Source organism: Patella vulgata, chromosome 6 (assembly GCF_932274485.2).
Source record: "Patella vulgata chromosome 6, xgPatVulg1.2, whole genome shotgun sequence".
In the NCBI taxonomy this organism is placed as follows: Eukaryota; Metazoa; Mollusca; class Gastropoda; family Patellidae; genus Patella; species Patella vulgata.
Window position 1 is genome coordinate 29,796,061 of NC_065884.2, and position 23,811 is coordinate 29,819,871.

The 23,811-nt window shown below is 35.2% G+C and overlaps 1 protein-coding gene and 1 long non-coding RNA gene across 2 annotated transcripts in view; one reads left to right on the forward strand and one right to left on the reverse strand.

Moving 5' to 3' along the window:
- LOC126825736 (uncharacterized) overlaps positions 1-11,211 on the reverse strand; it is a 28,416-nt gene extending 17,205 nt beyond the window's left edge. The window contains exon 1 of the mRNA XM_050555508.2: positions 11,047-11,211. Within this exon, the coding sequence (XP_050411465.1) occupies positions 11,047-11,135 (89 nt within the window). The 5' untranslated portion in view covers positions 11,136-11,211. The remainder of the gene's footprint in view (positions 1-11,046) is intronic.
- Positions 79-5,083, forward strand: LOC130013227 (uncharacterized). The gene is made up of 3 exons (XR_008788597.1): positions 79-164; positions 466-509; positions 4,831-5,083. It is a non-coding gene; the product is annotated as an uncharacterized LOC130013227 (long non-coding RNA).
- Positions 11,212-23,811: the final 12,600 nt, after the last annotated feature.

Below are 23,811 nucleotides of genomic sequence, written 5' to 3' on the forward strand. Positions count from 1 at the left end.
CCGCTGTGTCAAACCAAAATTAAATAATAGTAAGCCCGACTTAAAAATCTGTTTTTCAGTTTACTATTTAATGTCAATTTTTAAATCAACTTATTACTGGGTTAGAACTGGTTCAGGATTTAGGTTGCTAAGGTTGTTAAAATTTAGTTACAACTTTCTTGCGGGTAAGCAATTTTATCATGATGTTATTTATTGCTAATAGGTTAAATATTGCTAATAGGTTAACTTAAAGAGACTATCCCGATTTGAACAGAGTCTCAAAAATAAAAGTCTGAGTACGTATGAAATTTAAGCACCCAAATATAGAGAAATGGTGTATTTACCTTGTCTCAAAATTTCAGCTCAAAACATTGAGTCGTTTGGATGGGAAAGTCAAAAATGCTTATCCGGACACGTAAACCTTTTAAGATTTCGGGTCAATTTTTTCGTTGGGCGACCTGATAATCGATTCCCGTTTCTTTACAGGTATATACAGTGAATGACCCGTGTGCTGTACTTCATAACGAAGGGTAAATTTCACCTACACATTATTTTTATAAAATAAAAGTCTGGTTTTATCCAGACACCGTATAATACAGTTTGGACACTGGTCTCCATTTCCAGATGAAGACTGGCGGGTTTAAGTTGTTTGAAAACGTATGACAAATATTGAGTTAGTTGCTCGGCTCTTAGGTAGAAGATTTTAAGGGATTTTAACACAAAATTAAGCAGTTTTATTCTCCAAAATATTATCGGGATTGGCCCTTTAAGGTATTTTTTCATCAAAATTTATAGTGGTGGAAACATATTGATTTTAAATTATGAACGACAAAATATCCATAAATAATATTAACTATAAATAAATTGCAAGTTTTTAATATTTTTTAATTCCTGATTTTCTTTTTGATACTTTATTATTATTAATTGATATAATATATTATAACCAATACTTACAGTCGTTACAATATATCTCATTTTAAACTGTCCAAAATAAGTACAGACAGCAAAACTAATATTGACTAGCCACCGTTTGTTAGTTAATATAAGGCAGTGTATTCATTTGGACTTATAATAAATCATAAAATATATAGATAATATCCTGAACTCAAAACGAGTAATGCCCAGCACACACTAGAGCGGGCATAATAACATTTTACCGACACATTAGTTCTTCTCTCTCTCTCTCTCTCTCTCTCTCTCTCTCTCTTGCACACGAACAGGGAAGAACTGTCCCTTTCGTTAAACCGAATGAAAGAACCACACCCTGTCACCAATACGAAGCAATACGCCTAAGTACAGAAAAAACCTTTTGAGTGTAGAAGACGTCATTTCACAGCAGGTTACCGTTACTTTTTATTTACGAACACTTGAAAATGTACAGAAGAAAGATATTACTGCAAATATTTGCGTGATACAAAAAATAATTCATTGAGCGTATAATACAAGTTTAATATACACTTTAATTACTTATGTGTTGGCAGTTTAGTATCTTGTAAACAATTTATATTATTGTTAACACTTAATTATTATATACGCAATAAATAAAAAAAAATAACGTTGGCATAGAGCCTGAGTTTTAATTGCAACATGACCAGAATAGCTTCGTTTTAACAGTTAAACATAATTTTTATATAATTTGTGAATAATTAATAGTTATCAGAGCAAAGTACATGAATATAACATGATAAATACAAAAGACGTAAAAGACGACAGAAGTTTGTTAATCCTTTAAAGATGCTTATTATGTAAATGACAAATATTGACTGTGTTTTATGTTCGTCAAAAACAAAAATTTTATAAAACATACTTGATTATTGTGAGAAACATCCGACTGAAAGAATATTCGTTGACGTATATTGTATCATAATTTTAATTTTTATAGGAAAATTCCCTTACAAGCTTATACAATTATCAATTAAGATTCAAACAAAATTTAATTATTCATATCTCATTGTAGTATATGCCGGAAATTCGCTTTATAATAAACAAAAACTAAATCTGATATGACGTAACAGCCATAGTTAATTATTTATGCACTAAATGATCTGTTCATGCATGTTCACAACAAAACAGGTTAAAAAGTACAATAGGGATGTGCATTGGTACAGTGGTATAATATAATACGTAAAAATTAAAATCTGTTACACAATGCAGAAAAAAGTGTGCATTAAAGTTAGACAGAACAAACAAAACATGGATACAACACAAATGCCAAAGTGACAGATAAAACAAATGAGTCGGATTATTGATAAATATACCTGTTCTGAAAGGTACTAGAAGACAACCCAAGTTCTTATAACGTTCTTATACTTGTTATATTTTTCTGGACAAGTTAACGCATATTCATTACTATATATGACGATATATCAGAACCAGTTTTTGATAGATCTAAGATAGGGATCATCTTTCATTTTTGAGTAAGATATATTGTAAGATCGAAATCAGTATTTGTAATAATACTATTTTTAATAGTTCATGTTTTATCTAGGTGAACTCTTTTTGGATCTAAATTCCATTGCTAAATAAGGATCGGTTAAAGGCTATAATTTAAGCTGAACAATACCCTAACTTGACAAGGGCGTTATTTTTAATACTTGAGTTCTATTTCTGGTATGAGATAAAAGTATTAGCATTATTTTATGTTTGATCCAAAGGGAGGTAAATATTCTATGAGTAATGGCGCGGTTTTCCTTTCTCACTTAATTGACATTTTCCTTCTCTTACAGTTGACAGAATTCTTTTTTGAGAAAATTTTGATATATGTCTCTACCTTACATAGTATAATAAAATTGGACTCAATGTAGATTGTAATATGAAAATAATTCCACTTATTGCTTTCATTTTTATGAACTCAATTTGTAACATTTTTATTTCGTGAACTCAGTTTGTAACAGTTTCAGCACTATTCAATTCCAGACGAAAAGGAAAGTTTAATATAAATGGCTGTAACAGTTGTCCATGATATATACGGTAATTAATATAACTTGTACATGTTAGTAAGTCATATATTTATCTTAATAGACAACATTATTCAGTTCTTAATTTATGCACAGCGCCAAATAGTCTACATACCAGAGCATTCTAGATCACTCAAATGAAAACATTTATCAAGCCCGACATCCAGATATAGTTCCATAAAAAGTAAGATTCTCAAAGATGTAAGTAAGTATATAAATATAAGCAATAAAACTAAACGTACCAATAATATACATAGGTTACTATAATTGGCGCGGGGAGTAGGAGTCTGTATTATTTCAGTGCATTTTTTAAAGATAGTTTATTTGTGTATTTCCTGTGTTTTTGTCCCCATAAAAAAAGGTTTACGGACACAAAGTCTTGCTTATTAATAATAAATTTAGCTTATTACTTAAATATATGTTATCTATTGTAATATACAATTTTATTTTTATCTAATACAGTGGTGTTCATAAATTTTAAATGAAATCCGTTGAAAAATGAACGAGAGATGCATGAGTTGATTGTTTAGATATGAAACAAGTGCATACATATTTCAAAATACTTTTTAAAAAATCCCGGCGCACACTAAGCGACAACTTAAGCGATTTAAGTGGAGTAAGCACACTACATAGGGATGAGGCGCCGGCGGAGTCGTCTAATCAGTACAACGCCGGTCGGGCACAAGACGTTTATAAGTAACGAGCTCATATTGGCCGACTGTTGTATGTGTAGAAAATAGCCTACAGAGTATCCTAGTAATAATTAGCCAACCCCTTCCTTACCAAACAACCGAGATGAGATATCCCCGTTTCTGACTATAGGTACGGGAAAAACAACGCCCATTCTAATTACCACCTATAAATCCTAGGACTATATTATTATTGAGTATATTGCTATATAGACGGAAGAGTCCACTAGGCCTATAGTATTTATTCGACATGTTTTATTTCTTACAACAGTTTAACAAAATAAAATTTACAGTTCACGCGTTTAATTAATGTCAATAAGTCATTTAGGCCTAATTTAATTTACCCTAGCCGTTTATACATGCAACAGAAAAAAAATTAGCGAGACCTTGCGTGTGGTTAGGTCACATGAGAAAAATAACCAAACGTGATTGATTTAATAGGTAACTTTCTTTCCTTGGCTGTTGCTTAACTTGCCGCCGAGGTGAGCACATTACACGATTTTATACTGACGAAGCGACGACTTGAGATATATCAAACGTCAGCGACCGGATGCGCACAATAGGCGTATTTTTTTTTATTTTTCATCGTCGGCGACCGAAATTGCCCATGTCGTCACATAGTGTGCTCCAGACATAAGATTGTTATCTGTTTGTCACCATAATAAATGTTAATAGATTGAGACATTTCTGGCATATAAGGAGAAAGTTCTATCAGCGAAAAGAAACGGGGGAGGTTTTGAAAATTGTGTTTAGTTGAATTAAATATATTCCTGATATTATACTAGCAATTTATAACACATATTTTAGAAGAATCTTGGGAGTTAACTGATGCGATTAAGAAATGAAATACCGTCTTAAATGAGTAATATGAGGTATATTGCATAGCGTAACAGATTCCAGATATGATTTCTTTTCTGCTGTATAAATTTGTCACGGTGTGAAGATTTTCCAGCCTGGCTTCCCCTTGTCGCTGGTGAAGCATGGTCTAGTCATTCAGAGGTCATGTGCAAAAGTTGTCGTGCACGTCAAAGAATACCTGACAGTTGGATATGTCGATGAAGTGTACGCGGATATGCTATTGTCCGGACAAAACGTATCACGCAGCCCACTGTATGATGCATTCCCGCCACCATTATCCCGGTTGGTGTCAACAGGTAGGACGTTCAACCCCGGTTCATTTCATTTAATTCTTCTTTTTTTTGCAGACTTGGCGATTCCTGACCAAAGCAAATGATCACAAAACGCCGTGAGTGGACTAACACTTAGACGTTATAAAGCCAACATAATTTTGATTTGTGTCATTGTCATAAATACACCATGGACTAAATCAATAATATATTTTAATATATCAATAACTTTAACTGATAAAAAATATTAATGGCCGACTGACGTATACATATGAAACACCATGTGATCACTTTATATACATGGCTATAATAAACAAATTTACTATAGATATGTGACGTGGTATTACATATTCTAGTTAAGGCACAAACACACGGTTAATTAGGGAAATGGCAGGTGACCGAATCGTCCATTTCCTATCAGCAAGAACGCTACTATGCGCGTACATGATTAATGTTTTTAAACTGATATCGTGACGTTACCTACGGTGGAAGTCATCAAAATTCTGATAAGTGAACTTATTTTACTTGATAGTTCTGACTACGGAGCTCTTTGTTATTTAAAATAAAAATCCTTAACAATACAAAATCTCGCTGACGAATTTGGCAGCAGCAACTGATATCACGATTCGAAAAAAGGGAGCCAACGTGAGGGTCCCATGTTCGAACACTGCGTTGACCGAGAAAGTAAATATCAGGACTTTCCGGCGTAGTTCCCCTCGTTAGTGGTGCAGGACGAAGAGCCGGACATAGGGCAACGTAAAGTCGGCGGATGGAAATCCATATAAGAGTAGGCCGTAGCGCCACTGTCTGGGTGCAAAATGTCTCTCATAGCACACTGATGGCGTATGCTCGTCTTCATTAGTGGAGGGGGGGGGGTGGATGGCCGCTCTATCATACGGTCTGTCATTGAGTCTACTGGCGGGGTTTCGATTCCCCTGTTGTACGTGACAAGGAGTAGGGTCGCCTGTCCAACCTAGTGAGTTTTCTCCGGGTCCTCCGGTTTCCTCCCAATGCTAAAGACCCCATCCCGCAAAATTGAACCATGTGTTAGTCCCGAAATGACCTAGTTTGTGTCGAGTGAACGTTAAACCCCATTTCTCTCTCTCTCTCTCATTAGTGGAGTTGGAACAGAACAGTAAGATGTTAAACCCCATCATTTCAATTCGAGAAAAGTCCCAGTAATACAAATATAAACGGAAATCAGTCATGCCTCACCCTCTCATGACAGGGTAAGTTTACAGCCACTAATCGTCATTTATGTTTTTCGGACGGTATTTTATGTTCCATGAATTAATCTACGATCAAATGTACCCAGATTGATTAAGAAAACCAAATCAAAATATCAATTGCAGATAATGTAGATTGTTCGACTGTTTTAATTAACTCCAAAAACATGATAACGCTACAACTCCACTAATAAATCGAAATTATACGCGAATTTCATCCAAACTGAACAACTTACATACATATATACAGTGTATTTTATAAGTATATAAATGTGTTGTTTTTATACAACTTATAAGTTTGAATTACCTATCCTGCAATAAATAATATTGAGAGATGTTGACATGAACTTCAAAATATGATAACTTTAAGAGCCTCCTTTCTGAGTTGTTTTGGCTTGCTGAAAACAATAAAATACACCCATAAATAAATAATAGATTACTATATACAGAAACTCAAACAGCAGCAAACGCATAAATATTTTACTTGTAACTATTATTTATGAAGGCGAGTGGAATTTAATGTAACTGCTACTAACGAAGTTATTTCGAATTTCTTTATCGATGGTGTCGTCAATTTTAATCTGTTTATTGCACAAAGTGGACTCTCGAGGCGAAGTAAAGGACCCTGAGCAACGCGTGTCAGATTCGCATAAGAACATATAAAAGTGTCAGTTCTAATTTATTTTTATTTGCTGTTTACTATATACAGTTGGTGATTAAAACACGAGCAATTAAATAGACATAGCGTATATATCCATCTACGGAAGGCACGCGGAGGAACTCTTAACCTTTCTATTTATGCTTTGTGACGTAAGTAAACCGGTTATTCCAGGAATTAATATTGTCAGTGTTAGTATGGGGTAGGTTCCTTTGATCGATGATGATTAAAAAGGTACTATTTATTTGTGATAATACCGAGATGACAGCAACACGATAAAACGTTAATCTAGGTAATTATATGTCCCAAACTGACCGTAATACCTTACAGATATACGCCCTTTGACCCATTACAATCAAATGATATTTAAGATGACGAACAATCAGTAATCGATCTTTTTTGTCCTGTAATTATACTGATATTTAATGAAAGCGGTGATAGATCGTTTATATATTTATGATTATATAAACAGAATACAAGTGTAAATATGACATCATATTGACCACCATTCATCAAACACATCATCTATCAAACAAATATCTATATTAGCAGCTGTAAAAACGGATCAAAGAATACCATCGTCTGATATATTCTGAGACCCAATGAAACAGCACGATTGTTGTCCACCTCTAGCAGTCATCCACGCCATTGTCGCCATATGGAGGAGATAAGATTCCTGGTTTTGGGATCACCCGTCACTCTCGTTGCAACGCTGCTTCCAGTTGAAGAAGATATCAAGGTTGGGGACCTTTGGAGACACCACGTCCCGTATTGTCCCACAGTGCTTGAATTGTGATACACCAGGAGGGAGAGCTGGCCATTCGATCACTGATATGTTGTTTTGGTTCATAGGGGCACATGTTGCATGTCCGCTAGCATATCATGCTGAAACCTGTGCATATTTTAATGAACGGCGGCAGTACTGATAATTTCTGTTTATACCCCAAAGTAGCAGCATTACAGGAAGCTGTTGTCGGACAATGTGTGGGTCTCGTCAAAGCGATACCACCCGATACTGGCCTTATTCGATCTCTGGTAAACAATGTCTGCTGGAAACTATCAGCCAGTCTTAGAACAACAGTGGTATCCAAACTTTCGGGCGACTACTCTAGTACTCACGCCCTCCTGAATTAATGCAAGAGCGCGTGCTCGGTGATCAGATATTAACCTTGAAATATCCTTGTACCGACGCTCGCATTCTAAAAGGCACATTTAATATTATACTCCATGTCGATACCATAAAATCGTGATTTTCAACACCCCCGTTCTTTCGAATTTTTCTGTTTAAAGTATTGATCTGAGTTTTGTTTTAATGCCAGTGCTCAAATATATTGAACTTAATTGCTAATAAAAGGGGACAACTCTTCATATGATTGCTCAAGTTTATGAAACTAGTCTAACTACAAAACAACATTTTCTAGCGTTTTTGTGTCTTGTCTGTGTAAAACAGAAAGATCAAATAAAGAACGTACGTAGTACATTTCTTATATTAATCTTTACTTTTTTAATGCTAAAACGAAGACACCGTCTTATACTTTATAATTACCTGAAATTCTGCACGTGTCAAAAGGCCATAAAATAAATTTCGATTATTTATGCAAAACTCTCTATTCAAATTTTCACAAGAGTCTACGTGCTATAGAAAATAGAGTTATTTTAAGATTTAAAAAATGATATAGGTGGTATCTTGATCTATAAGAAAGAAGTTGGTTAAATAAGCGGAACAAAGATGTAAACGTCAATGCATTTGACTTAGATCGGTATTTGAAAGACTATAAATCATCCATTCTGTTTTAGCACATAAGTCTGAATGTCTTCTCGCTGTCTTTACTTAACTATAAATCAATTTAAAAATAAAAAAAATAAAAAAGAACAAAGACGATTTTAGTATAGGAAACGTCAGCCAAAATGATGAAAATAACAAAGCTCGTTGTCGGATTCCGGACATCGAAATACATTGCAGTCAGAAATATCTTTTACTGCTTTTAGTTGAAAGAAATTTTACTTTTTGACAATCACACCATCGAATAACTAAACCATTAACCTTACGGGTTATGTTTAACGATGCTAGGTGCGGATGGTACCCAGAATAGAATCTACAACTATTGAGCGGTCGTGTGTATTGTCTTGGGAGTGTATTGTAATAAAATAAGAGGAAGTCAAGTTATTTATGCGCTTTTTACCAAACCTCAATATAGTATCTCTCCCATTAGAAAAATTATATAGTCTCGGTGATGCCGACTTAAGTAAGGTATCTTATAAAATTATTAACATCATAATTAGAGGCATTAACCACGATATACCATATATTGAAAGTAAATATAGCCACAGTTGTGGCAATGATATCGTGCACAGGGCAAAGGTAATTTTTCTAGAAGTTGTCAGTAATTTATAGGGTGTAGGGTAGAAATATAAAAATAATCCTTGGGTTCGAGACACGAACCCGGAACATCCTCGTCATGACTTCATTTGTACATTTTACACGCATGAGAGTAATTACTATTTTGTCTAGGGAATTGTTAAAGTGGCTACAAAGACCGACAGCGGATCATAGATCCCAGCATCACATAAAATAACATATACTTCAACCAATGTTAATATGGAACCCAACTGAAAACGCCTGATTAGCCAAACATTTAAACTGAACAAGAATCTATAGAACTACTCGAATATAAAATACAAGAAAGGGGTCAGTATTTTACTCCTATACACACTCCCTGTTAATAAACCTCCAATAAAATAACTAAGGAAATATTTCAATTCCAAAAAACGTAGCCCAGTTTACAGTAAACCTATAAACAAGCATTACATCTCAATTCAGTTTAATTTATTCATATGCTCGGAAAGCTTTACGCGCCAATGAATAAAAATGCAGACACTAAAGAAGTATTATCCCTGGTTTGTTCGTTCGTGGGGTTTAACGTCCGCTTCCATCTAGGGTGATACTTCCTTCACAGCAGCTCTTAAAGTATAATTGTCAATGTAGAAAACAGAACATGCAGAATGTAATATATATACGAATACAATTTAAGACAATGGTTTTAAATGTATATTACCAGAATATATATAAAACTGAGACAGAAACAAGAGAACAATGTTTAACAAAAACAACTGTGATCCGAGAGAGTTAGTTGCCTAGTTGGGAACAGAGGCGGATCCAAGGGGGGGGCGCCCCCTAATTTTCGACAGTGCCCTTTTTTAATGCTGAAAGTGCCTTTTCTCAGGCCCAAAATATGTCCGTTCCCAACCCGTTGCCGGGATCCCAAATGACTCAAACCATCGACTCAAACACACCAGTCTGGTCTAATTAATGCTTTCACTTTCAAACGAATTCTTGTTGTTTAGCTGACGGTGCCCTATAGAATGACTATAGACAGACATCAATGGTAGCATCTTGTGGAATCGGCGGCGTATACTACTATACACTCATGCCCATCACCGACGCGCATTAGTGCAACTTGATGTAGCATTGTTTCATGTGTGGACAGTACAAGTTACACGGCTTAAATAGTGAAGTGACTAGGGAATAGATTCGTCTTTTTTCCCATCTTAATGCCTCGCTCGCCTTGACAATTTTCGAGTCGCGTGTTTAACTGGCTTTTTTGCTCGATTTTAAGGCTCTTTTTCAACGATTTCCGAACGTTTACTTAGACGAAAATATCAGCCAAATAGCTCTTGGAATTGCTACAGATGCAGGAAATGACGGATAATTTTCTTGGGGCACCCCCCCCCCCCCCATATCTCAGAGGCGTGCCGCGTCTCCGCGGTCAGTGCCCTCATTTTGCGGCGCCCCCCCCCCCCCCCTTTTCAAAATTCCTAGATCCGCCACTGGGGAACATCATTATTATTATAATTAAGGAACGGTATGGTATATAATAAAATTTGGTTCTAGACATAATAAACCATGACAAACTTGACATGGGTTTCAAACTTAATATTTATGTTTTTAAGCGCACAGTAAATAAACAAAAAGTACGTCTAGGAGTTAAATATTAACTTCATGACAACTTCTACGGTAAACCTTTTTTTATTTTTTGGATAAAAACCATAACGAATAAATATAAGTAACTGATAATATGGAAAAAAGAAAAACAATACTAAAGAGACATAAGAAAACTTTTGTCTCAGAGGAGTCATTCAATAATAAAAAATTAAGCTCTTTATAATTTTGTAATAATGTTTCTACCCGTAAAAAGACACCAATGGCTCAGAATCGTTAAATTGAAACAATAAGAACCGATAACGAGAATTGTCTAAACAAAAAAAAAAACAACACCAAAAAAACAGCAAACAAAAAACCCTAATGTTATGTCAAACCGTAAGACATTCACATTCATTGTTGATGCCACATAGCAGGCATATCATGTATATAGGTTATGAAATAAAACAATGAACAAACAATAAGCATACCTCTTGCACTTTGATTTTCCACTTCGCCTATGAAGATGTGGTGGAAGCACAAACGGCGGCTCAGAACTTGGTTTGGCCGATGCCAACATGCTGATTGCTCTAAAGCTATCGATATTATGACTCGATATCTCCAAGTCACGTTACTTTTCTAGTCGAACCCTGAGTCTTGTTTTATGGCTCTAGGCGATAACTCGAGTGTATATATAAGCAAGAGAGCAGTAAATCTGCCTGATTGGATACGCTTGATCATTATGTCATTAAAGGAAACATTTTATTTCAACAAACGTCAAAAAACAAAAATGGGTTCGTCCCATTCTTTTACCGATTTCCTCATTAGCTGATCTATACGTCGTTTGTCTCCATCGCTTTGTAACCACCGATCTCATTCGCTCACAAGACTTCCCATATAATATATAAATAAACAAATAAATTAAATGAATACATTTATATATACATTATATATACATTATATATACATTGTTTTATTGTATTATTTTCATAAAAATAACAATGCGGTCAGGTGTGCGACATAAATGATCATTAATAAACAAAATAATTTTATTATAAAAAAGATGTATATTATTTTCATTCATAATTCCATTTATTGCATAAAAATGGGGGAAATGTGATGATGTTGATATAAATGATGATCTTATATATTAGATGAGGACACCCTTGGACAGATGGTTGAGGTCTGTAGGGAAATGGGACAGTGCCTAAATTTTGGCGGGAAATGTGATAATGTTGACTTCAATGGTGATCATCTTATTGATTAGTAAAACATTAATTCCTAGCACCGTGGATCAAACGACAGAACACCACCAAGAAACGAAATCTACCCAAAACACTGCATTAGAGAAATCTGGCCACCTCTTGGGTAGCGATGGCCCTCCCCTCTCTGTGGCACTGGACTAGCACAATTAAAATCAAAACAGTGTCGAGCCCCAGGAAAGGGTTTCAACAAGTATCCAGAGTTCGTCTTAAACCTTGAATGATTTAGTGTAAAAGAATTAAAAGCGACCCTAGCCGGAAGATTTGACAAACACGCAAATGGGAAATCCCATTTAAAAGTACAAGATACGTCGTATTTTGATCTTAATATCGTTTATTTTCGACAATCATACGACATTATAAATAAGAAAATCTAACGGGCACATCAATGCCGATTAAGCACTACATTAAGAATAACAACAAATGATAATAACATTCTAAACAAAGTATCCTTTTCAAAACGAAAGATAACACGCTGTTCTGTTTAAGGAAATGAACAGGAATTTAACTGCGTTTTTACTCTTTTTTATTTTAAGTTTTGTTTTGTACTCAAGAAATCCATTTATTACGGAAGGAAGTTGGTCAGTTGAAGAAAACCGTATTTCTAGAATACTGTTTGTACCTGTGGCTATTGTAGAGATCGTAGACAGGATAAAATATTCCCGTTATTGTGTGGATGTCTTGCAATCTTTACACATTCCCTTCAAATGTAATAATACATTTACTTTGTTCAGCCCCATATTTCCCCCCCCCCCCCACACCATAAAAACAACATAAACAATAACTGAACTTTGTTTAATCTGGACACAGATACATTTCTAAAATGGTTCACTACACTTAACGTTATTGTTGTTGTTAATGTATAAATGTATAATTAAAAGCAATAACATATTTAATGCATGTTAACTTGGTGTTATTTGGACTAGTGTGACACTACAGGCGATGAATCTAATCCTCATGAAAAATGTGTTTTGCTGGACGAAGACAACATAATATACAAGACTGTGATAAACTGGTTAAGGTAGTAGAGAAATGATTCTCAATGTACAAACCAAGGCAAAAATGCTGCAAGTATTTCCTGAAAGCAAGCCTATATCAAAATATTACGAAGAAAAATATTAAACCAAAAACAAATAAGAGTGAAATAGCAAGAGCATTTAACGATGAATGAAATAAAATTATTATCAGGCTAACCCATATTACTTATTAAGCTACGATGTTCGACCATTTTATTATTATAGACGTTTAGTTTAAAACTCACGGTGCAATTGTTGGATAATTAAAACAATAACACGTTGAACTTAAGCAATTTCGCAAATCCCGTTTTAAAATTGAAGCAAAGTATTAACGGTAACGGTAGCTTTCGGCCACTAATTGTGATTCAGTAGCAAGTTCATTAGGATATTTGCAGACAAGCCCTAGTCATTTTATTTTAGTAGATGTTGTTAAAACAAGTACAAAGGATATCATTTAAATATACAAGTGCAACCGTATAATAATGATAATTCAATTTAGTTAGGATATTCGGCAAAATTAAATATACAAATTAAATTTTGTAAATATATAAAAACGAAAACAAGTTATTTAACTAATATTGATATTTGGCAACCGACAATGAACAAAACTCGATTTGGACGTCGAAGGTAAATTTATGCGAAATTTTCACTTAAATTGTGATCCATGTGCAACCGCACGGTTAGCAAACCCCTAAGGCCTCTCACCAAACAGTGGCAAGATACATGTATAGAGCTTAACTTAGAGATAAGGGCTGCATAGGCTCAACATCTGGGGTATTCAGGCCCATCTGGCGCTGTTGGTGTGTTAAAGCGCTACTTCACTAAACCAAGGTTCAAAGTTCGATACCGGTGTTGATTAAAATTATTCCATACATTTGATTTCAAGCCCTGCGCAGGGTGGAATGTTCTGTACAACGTTTGTACAAAGAAAAAGGAGTCACGTACCAAATTAACGTTAAATTTCTCATTGGGCCACCAATGAAGTTGCATTAATTGAGCCACAGCTGTCACTATCTTGTTAAAATCCGATGTCAGTTACGTTTCTTTAAGGACTCTTTACAGAACACTTTATTGGTCAATTAAATTGCCGTTATTAACATACGGGTTTGTGTTTTGGTGGTGAATTTTGTAAGCCAAGTGGCATGAAATGGATTTAACGTCCTATGGGTTAACGAAAACGGGGTTGTGTATGAAAGAAAGAGAACTACTGGAATACGAGATATTTAACGTCCGCTCAACACAATTTAACTAGGTCATTTCGGAAACTAATTGTATACTTTTATTTTAATAATTCGTTTGTGCGAAGGGGTCTTTAGCATTTGGAGAAAACAGACGAGATTAGGCAGGCAGCCATATACTCCTTGTCATGTATAAAAAGTCCGGTTACTGTTATAACATCGGTAAATATGTGGCATTTAAATAATAATAGTAGCTTTGGCTTTTGTAATCTATTATCTAAACATCCCTTCGTTTAGTGACCGGTGTTGCGGCGTGCGAGGTGGGAATGGAAAGATTGAAATATTTCAAAATATGCATGGTACGTACTGGTTCACTAGCCAGAAGATTACGGGTTTGATCCTGGTGCTGGTCAAGACAGTGCCTCGAGATTTTCCAGCCAGGTTTCCCATCTAGGCGTTCTGGTATGTTATTAAAAAGAACAGGGCCCCGTGTTGTCATTGCACTGCACATAAACAGCTCATGTCAGTTCGTTCGTTCCTGTGTGGGGCTTAACGCCCTCGTCCACAATGCCACACAGACACGTCCCTGTCATTTAGAAACAGTTCATTAATACTACTTACATACAAAACACATGTACTGCATATATGGTAAATATAGTGAACAAATTCTTCATAATTGATTCATAGTTTTTGTAGATTTGAATATTGTATTTCATGAAATACAATAAATTTTGTTAAATAAATATATAAAGAAGCTCAGAAGGACGCCGTTGACATTATTATTATGAACCACAATAGTACCCTTTTCCTAATAATAATATTATTCATTATCACAATTATTAATAATAACATTCTTTTGATAGCCAGAGTGTATTGTTGTAAACTATTTCATCTAAATCAAGTAAAAGAATAACCTTTCGCCCAAGATATTTTTTTTAAATAAAAGATTAAATAAAATATATAAACAATTGGACATGGGCAGGAAATCAGTGTCATCTGAATATTGTTGAGATAGAATACCCAACTATAAACCCTGACCCCCAACCGGTTTCAACAGTTGTTTTTTTCACATTAAGTTTAGACATTAGTCCTTTGGGGCCTAAAGATATCATAAACAAAATCATACATTGTAAACTGTGAAAACTTTCCAAATACACAACACAATGAATTGCGAATGCCAGTCTTCAATAGCCGTGCTGCTTCTGAAAAAGATGTTTTTTAACCCCATTTAATAATAGCATGACAAATATTTACCACTATACACCAGACGTGTTTAATAATCCAAATCTAGGCTAAGTTTCCAGATTCAAGTCACAAGCAAGTAGTTTTACCAACCGGAAACATTCACGGAAGACCGATATGAAGAATCAAAATCATAAAACTAAGTCAATAGCTGATAGTTGTTGTTTAGATTTCGGAAACATAATTTGTAGGTCTTGGCAAGATGGTATCACCAATAGCACCATGCATCAGTTAAGCGTGGAACAAAATGCCTTCGAAATGTACTTATATATAGATGTTCATTAAAAGTTAAATAATGAACGAACTTAGTATTTATTATTCCTCGGTGGTCACTTTTTGGCTTCTGTGCGTGTCTGAAAATGACATTATTTTAAAATATATTTTTTTTATTTTAACAAGATGATTAATTTTTTCAGAAATTTGGAGTGAATTTGGAATAAGGAATTTGTGGTTTCAAAGAATAACCATATACAGTATGATACCAAGGTTTTTCGAATTGCCTGTACCAAAAGCTCCATTTTGATACTTTTTTCGATGATCATCAGTGACCATATGTATTCAAACAATCAAAATATATTCCAAACAGATAGATGGGTTTTTTTTTCAGTTTTCTAACATTATCATTTCAAACCCCAAAAATTCTGGAGACAAAACTACACAATATTTTAGGATGAATTTTGAGTATAGGATTCTTTTCACGAATAAACTTCAATTAAAAATAATAATAAAAAAATAAAATAAAAGGATTGATTGACAAGACAAGAACATAATATAGCAAACTGTAGTGTAACCCACGCCCTTAATTTATTTACTGAAGTTTGATGTTTCAAAATCGAGTTTCAGTTGTTGCCTGAATGCACGTATAAAAAGTATGAAGTCACCTTTTGAACAAAACGGGGAGGATAAACCCAATATATGATATTGCTTTATGTAAATTTATAATCCGTCATTTCCTATGAAGGTTAGATGAAGTAATTCGAAGAACTTAATGGACCCACCCATCTTCAACTTATTAAAAATTATTTTAAAACATCAAAGAGTACACATCGGTTTATATTTTGATAAAATGTATCGAATTGAAAAATAGTTCACTCTCAAAATCATAAAACCACACTTACTTTTTTACTAGAGATAAGATGAAAAGTAGGTTTCAGCTAAACGCTATATTTGGACGTTTTATTTACTTTTTAGAAAAAAACAAAACCCAAATGTTTCCCCATATAAGATCTAAGTGTAAGTGTGTTAAATGAATATTCTTATTTTGTCATACCTTGGCGACATTTCATTAAGAAATATGGACACACGCAGTATTGATGAGCAAAATAATCTCAAAACCTAATCAAAGGTTTTAACTTTTAATTGTATTTGATTGTCAAATCTAACCAGCGTGGCTAGACCACCACATCATGGCCTTCTTAAAATCTAGTGGTCGTCTGATTATTCAATCCCAGGTTTTGCTCTTTTATAAGTGACCAGAGTACCAAATTCGAAATATGGAATAGACATGTCTCATACCTTTCATACCGTGGTTTGGTGCAGTTATATGAGCACGAGAAGATATGATATATACTAAGAAGCAAAAAAAACGTCGGGTTGGTATGTTACTCTGAATAGACGCTTTGCATAAAACTTGCCAAATGTTTTTATTGTATATTTGTGACATCTCCAACTTTACCTGAATAATAAGGCTCCTTCCCAACCACAGAATTGAACCCAGGAAATGTTCTCAAAAACGCAACCTGACTTCTGAGATGGTAATGTGTTCTCCATGATTTTCATGTAACCCATGCTGCACGTGTTGTTCACCGGAAGCAGCCCTATAAAATGCAACCCCATACCTGGTTGAATCATTCACACTACAACGTCAGCAGCATGCCATGACTCCTCAGAGGAACCAAGCGCTTGGAAGACTCGATGCTGGGCACACTGCCCAAGCCGTTGTCAATCACTTCAAGGTCAATGTTCGGACCATCTACAGGCTTCATGCAGCAACGCTTTCGGGCCACCAACACCACGGATGATCGCCCACGAACTGGTAGACCAAGAGTTACAACAAGGCCACAAGACCGTCATGTTGTGCGACAGCACGTGCAGAATCCCTTCACACAGGCATCTGAGACGGCACAGACAGTGGGAATACACGGAACACCCATCAATACCGATACAGTGCTCCTACGTCTCACCAGAGAAAACATCCATTGCTGTAGACCTTACCGTGGACCGATCTTCACCCCTCGCCAACGACGTGAACGTCTACAGTTTGCCCAACAACACCAGAACTGGCGACACAGGCAATGGAGAACTGTCCTGTTCACAAATGAGGGTCGTTATTGCGTATCAACTGCAGATGCAGGACCAGAATATGGCGTCGACGTGGCCAGGGTTATTCTGACCAATTTGTCATGGAACGAGACTTATGGGGAGGTCCAAGCATAATGGTTTGGGGTGGAATCGGCCTGAATCAGAGAGTGGGTCCTGTGGTGTTCCAGTTCTAAAATCTTGGTCCAGGGAGAGGGGGCAGCATCACAGCAGTACGCTACATCGATCAAGCTCTCAGACCCCACGTCATACCAGAACGTTTTCCAGCATGACAACGCCCGTGCCCACACCGAGTTACTCGGGACTTTCTACAGCAGAAGAGGTCAACATTATGTACTGACCAGCCCTTAGTCCGGACTTAAACCCGATTGAACATCTTGATCATGTTTTGGAATTGTGATGAATTAATCACTAATGTGTCAACATACTGTTCACCAAAATTGCTTTGGTCCATTTAGTAAGTCGTTTTGTAGAATGATTTGATTAAAGTGCCTCTCTGATTTTGAAATCGTACTGACGTTTTATTTTTGCTGTTTAGGATATTTATTAACCTATATATTAACCTATAGCTGGTTATTTCATGTATCAAATTATAACCTATTATCAACTATATTAGGTGGACTGTTCTCATATTAGCCTAACATCATTATTCATATAGCATAAAACGCTAATACTAGAAGTTGATCTCATTAAATACAAGTCGGAGCAGAACAGTAGGACGTTAAACCCCATTTCATTTCATTAAATACAAAAACGCAAAAGAAATTTTAATACATGTAGACAATTTAGATTTCGTTTTCACTTGTATTCAAATTTTAACGGTTTATAAGTCTTCAACGTAAATGTGTAACTTTTCGTATTTCAAACGCACTGTTATAATAAGACGGAAAAATGCGGTGGTTGTTTTACTTGCAAAGATGTTTATAGTTATCCCGTACTATTGCAAAACTCAGAAAATCTTTGATACAAAATGTAAGAATTCATATAATTCATATCTAATCATGGAAATCTGCTAATAAGAGAAACATACTCATCTCAAAGTTCACAGGTTTTCAGATACTGACATGAGATAGATCAACCGAGAACGCGGAAATACATTTGGCTTTCATTTATTATTAAAGCTTCTTTTATGCTTGGATAATGAATAGCTGACTTGCTAGAAATGGACGGGGTTAAATTAACCGTGAATTTGTAAGCAGGCCAGATGACATATATTTGCAGGTTTTTACACCATGGTTATATACAAACTAAACAAGAATTGCTTGTATTATAAAGTTCGTAAATTCAAGTACATGTCACCGAATTAACTAATATGCTTGATGGTGTTTGGTTTAGAGAAAGTACAGATCTAGTTACAGATTTGCAATATACATAAATATAGTTGACCGAGAAGGAACTAACAGAAGTCTGACTAATGACAAGATTGGTTTAAATGATTACTAAACTCGGTATTTCAATCATATACTTCGATAATTTACATTTCTCAATTTATTCAATTTATGGATTATCCTTAAGATTTTATATAGCTGACTATAATCGTTGGGCCCAGAGAATCTGCTAATGAAATCTTACTTCAAACTGCTCTGCCATTTTGAGTAATGGTAACAATCAATATCACAGAAATGATAAGACTACCTTATTGTTTGGCTGACAGGGTTTGTGATATGAAGCTATATTAAAAATCCTTGGCACAATGGTCATGATTCACACCGGTTGTAATTACGCGATGAATATTACACATTTTCTGAAAACAACGATAGCCATTTATTCTTTGTCAAATTCCCAAAATGACAAAAGAAATGTATCAAGAACACCTTTTTGAAACCAGCCGAAAGCATTAGTTAATGGACATTATTTGTGACAGCATTTAAAGAAGCAATATGCATTATGATTGCAATGGTAAAAGAAAGACACCCAATCGTAGGTTAACCAAACACATCCAATAGAGCGAGTCTTCGTAGCTACACGCATAGGTAAATTAGTACACCATTTCTAAAAAAACAAACGGTTTGTAAACAGCCACCCTATTTACCAACTTGTGTGTGTGTGTGTGTGTGTGTGTGTTTTAACTCTAACCCCCTTATTTACCAATTTCTGCTCTGGTTTTGAACTCTTACCACCTTAATAACCAATATATGCTCTTGTTTTGAACTATAATCCCTTATTTACTTATTTCTGCTCTCGTTTTGAAATATAACCTCCTTTTACGCGAAGATATACTTGGGTACAGCTTATCTATTTTTGATGTATTCGAGATTTGGAGAAAGAGCTGGCCGTTCTTGCTATAATACTTTTAAAAACAAAACGGATAAACTGACTTTATTCTGAGCAATGTTATGGCTGTCTACTTTTATAGGGTTCCAGACAGGGGGTGTAATTACATTTGTATTAAATTTGCTATACTTTTAATCCGAATAAGACTTTTAATAGATGTAAGAGCAGAAAGTTGTGCTTTACTCTATTGACTGGCCATTATCAGCAGTCTCCATGAGTGACATCATGCATTCTCAAAATAACGTAGATATGGCGGGAATTATCTAATCCACTCAATATCCATGACATTTGATGGTCTAAGAGTTGATTATGGACTTATCATGTGAACATTCACCTAAAATATAATTTATATAACATTTGAAGCTATAAAACGACCTGCAATAGACAAATGCCCCCTGTATTAAAAAAGTAAATACATTAGAAAACTGTCTACAAAATAAAACTTTTGGCTGTGAAAACAAAAAACCTACTAGCGTCAACAGTTGTATTTTGTCAGGCGGTTGTCGCTATAAAACTTGTTTAGGCTCTCAAATTATAAATGATTAACTTTTGATGTAGCTGTAAAGACAACATAAACTGGCGGAGAATGTGCCGTGGTGTCCCGTAATCTCCAATATTTAGCATACCTTGACAAATTAAAGTTACAAATTACAAGATGACTACTACACACGGCGATTCATTACAGGTGTATAAATGTTTCAATTGTCAAAATAGACAGCTTTTACGGATATCATTTGTTGGGCTTCAATGTGTGCATTAAAATGGTTTTTGACTAGGTTTTATTTAGTTATGGCAAGCATATAATCCTTGACCAACCCCAGAAAGAGTACATTTCTGTGCATGCCAAGCGGAGCAAAGCGAACATACTATGGGACTTTATTCAACTATCAAAACCTAACTGAATTAGGGTGGTTTGCCTCTCTAAATGAGTTTTTTAACGCTTGTGTGCCCCCCCTCCCCCGAAAAAACCCACTTTCTTTTGCATTTCATGTATGTCACACCGACTCTGTTATGATAATCAATTACACTGAATAACCGAACCAATTCAGTAAATCTCTATGAGATCTGCAGTTATATGAAATTGTAGCATTCATGCATTGGCATTTTTTTAAAAAGAGTCTAGCATCCAGTTTCGAAGAAAAATTTTGGACAAGAAACATGAGCATCAAGATTTTCTAATAATTGTTTTTCGCTTCATGCGATTGATTCATTTATAAAGACCCATTTATAGAAAAGACGTAAATTTGGAAATGGGTTTTGTTGAGTATCCGAAAGAAAAGGCTATACAGCTCTCTTTGTATAAATCGAATACCGGTTGATTTCTAGATAGCATACTATGTTAGTCTTGATTATCCCGGTTGGTGCAGAGAACGCCCATTTCATTTCTTCCATGACGCACGTAATGTACACGTATTTTTAATGTTTTAAATAAATTCTCACTATGGTCAGCCTTGGATAGATAAAGACCCTAGAACAAAACAATCTGTAAATGTCGTATAAGGGGCAACACCTCAAATGTTGAGATTATTCATCCTCATAACACAAACTGAACAATTTCAGAAATAATCCCCTATGACTGTAAAAACAATCACAGAAAAGTTTAGAAAGAAAGTTCTAAATACTAAAATGGCGATTCTGGACAGGGCATAAGAAATGTTTGCTTATATACTCTTCAAAAAACATAGGGGATATTGAAATGCAAATATCTATGCAGGTTGTGATATGATAAATAGTCAAGTATGGTCACAGATGAAGAACTTATCGCCCCAACAGAACCATTGAGCTGCACATGCGACACGCAATTGCGCCATACACATGGGACGGGTTCATTGTCAAATTTAACACTTCAAGGAAGGGTTGATGAAAACTGCCACGTGCTGGTTTATCTATCCATGTTTGCTTTCCTATCGGTTCATGCATAAGATTTACTGTTTAGTGTATCTTTGCTTTAGTGTGTTACGTCTAATTTGATCGGGAGACGTGTTCGTCGACGACAACGTCAGCTGACAACACTGCAATAATTGGTCGTGGCACTGCAAGAGGAGTGGGTCAGATTGCCCCAAATCGTGATTGGACGGTTGATTAGGAGCATGCCACGACGAATTTCTGAATGTCTGAGGATTGGTGGAGCAATTACTCATTATTAAGACAAAAATCAAAAACGTCCATTTTCACTTTTGACGGTGTATCTCTTTGCGAGTTAAATGGGGCCGTCAGATAAGCCTCCCAGTAACATACACTGGTTACCTCTAATAAAAACAGCAGTGCATTTCTGCAGTTTTGTATTGTTTCTGAATATCCCCTACTTTTTTTTGAAGAGTATAGTTTATTACTATATAGGCCGTGGACTGGGGCGAGTTATTGTTTACGCTCGTGGAATGGCTTAGTGTTGGTAATTTTTCTGCACGACTAATTTAAAAATACATAAAATGAATAATGACAGTTCTTCACACCTCGCTTTCCATGAGTGATTGCTTCAAAATATTTTTATAACTTTTAATTATTTTGTTTTCGCGGCCTTGGTCCTTTTCACTGCCATAGTAATGCGCCGGTGAAAAGGTTGGGATAATTTGCAACTAAAAGTTCTGGGCCCGGGATTTCAGCCAATCAGCAATCAGAAAAATCGCCATTACGGGCACCAATGTAAATATCAACAAAGACAATGTATGTTAGATTATTTTGTCAACGTTTTGACGAATTATGAAGTGCTTTATCCACAAAGCAATAAAGAATCTGTGCAAATTAGTTCAGTTTAGTGATACCAGTTGAAATTCTGTTGCGAACTACGCTTCTCAGTAGCAAAATCTCGACGGAGAGGAGCAGAAAATTGGCATTAATTTTTTTCTATCTCTCTCTCTCTTACACTGAAATGACAACGGATTTTATTCTTTACGTCTATGCCTAATTCACCCAGATTTATGTTTGATTTAAACAGTTTTAATATATAACTGCGCGAAATATACAATAAATAATAAATTATATGGATTTGGAAACTAACTATAAAGCTTATATTAATCCATCACCATTGTAACAAATAAATAAAATAAAAATGGCATGTTGAAGATAAATGTTTGACGCAATATCTTAACTTATTTTGATATTGCAGATCTATTTCATACTGACCAGATACTGTAAAATGTTGAAAATTAGGTCATGCATTTATTTTTTCAAAATATAAACTTTATTCACAGGTGGGCTGTCATTTTTAACTTTTTGTAGGCTCAAAAGAAGAAGCATTGGAGATCTATGGTTACATTCCAAATGCTATCTCGCTCCTGTGATAAGCAACGAATCTAACGTATGGAAAAGAGAGCCTTGAAAAGGACCGCACCAGCAACACCCAACACTCAAAATAGTCCCTCAACTCGTCACATCTTCTATCAGTACCCAGTTATAAGCATCAAGAATGTCGAGCGCAGTAGACTAGTTAATAAAGTTGTGTCAAAATTTCAGCAAGGACCAACACATTCCACAGCAGTGCTCAAGTTTTTTTTAGTAATGGAGCAAACAAGGAAGCCCTTGACAAACTATAGAGCCTTCTACACCAGGTATAATTAAATTTATGTACCAAATTTAATGCTGATAATGATGTCCTAAATATAGAGTATGTTCCTGAATTATACTCGGATCATGAAGAGGCAGACACTAGACGTATTCTTCATGCTATCCATGCTTGTACTCCAATGTTTACAGATATAGTTATCAAAAGCCCCGATACATATGTGGCAATCATTGTACTTTCCGTTATTGTGGACATTGTGGCAAATTTATTATTTTACACCGGGACAAAAAATCAAAGTCGAATAATAACCTTACTAAAAGTGTTTGAGTCACATGGGCGCGAAATTTCATTAACCTTGGTAGGGCTTCATACATTCACTGGCTGTGATTCAAAAAGCTGCTTCCATGGAAAAGTCTAGAAAAAGCCCTATGAAGTAATGATCAGAAATACGTTCATGCCCTCA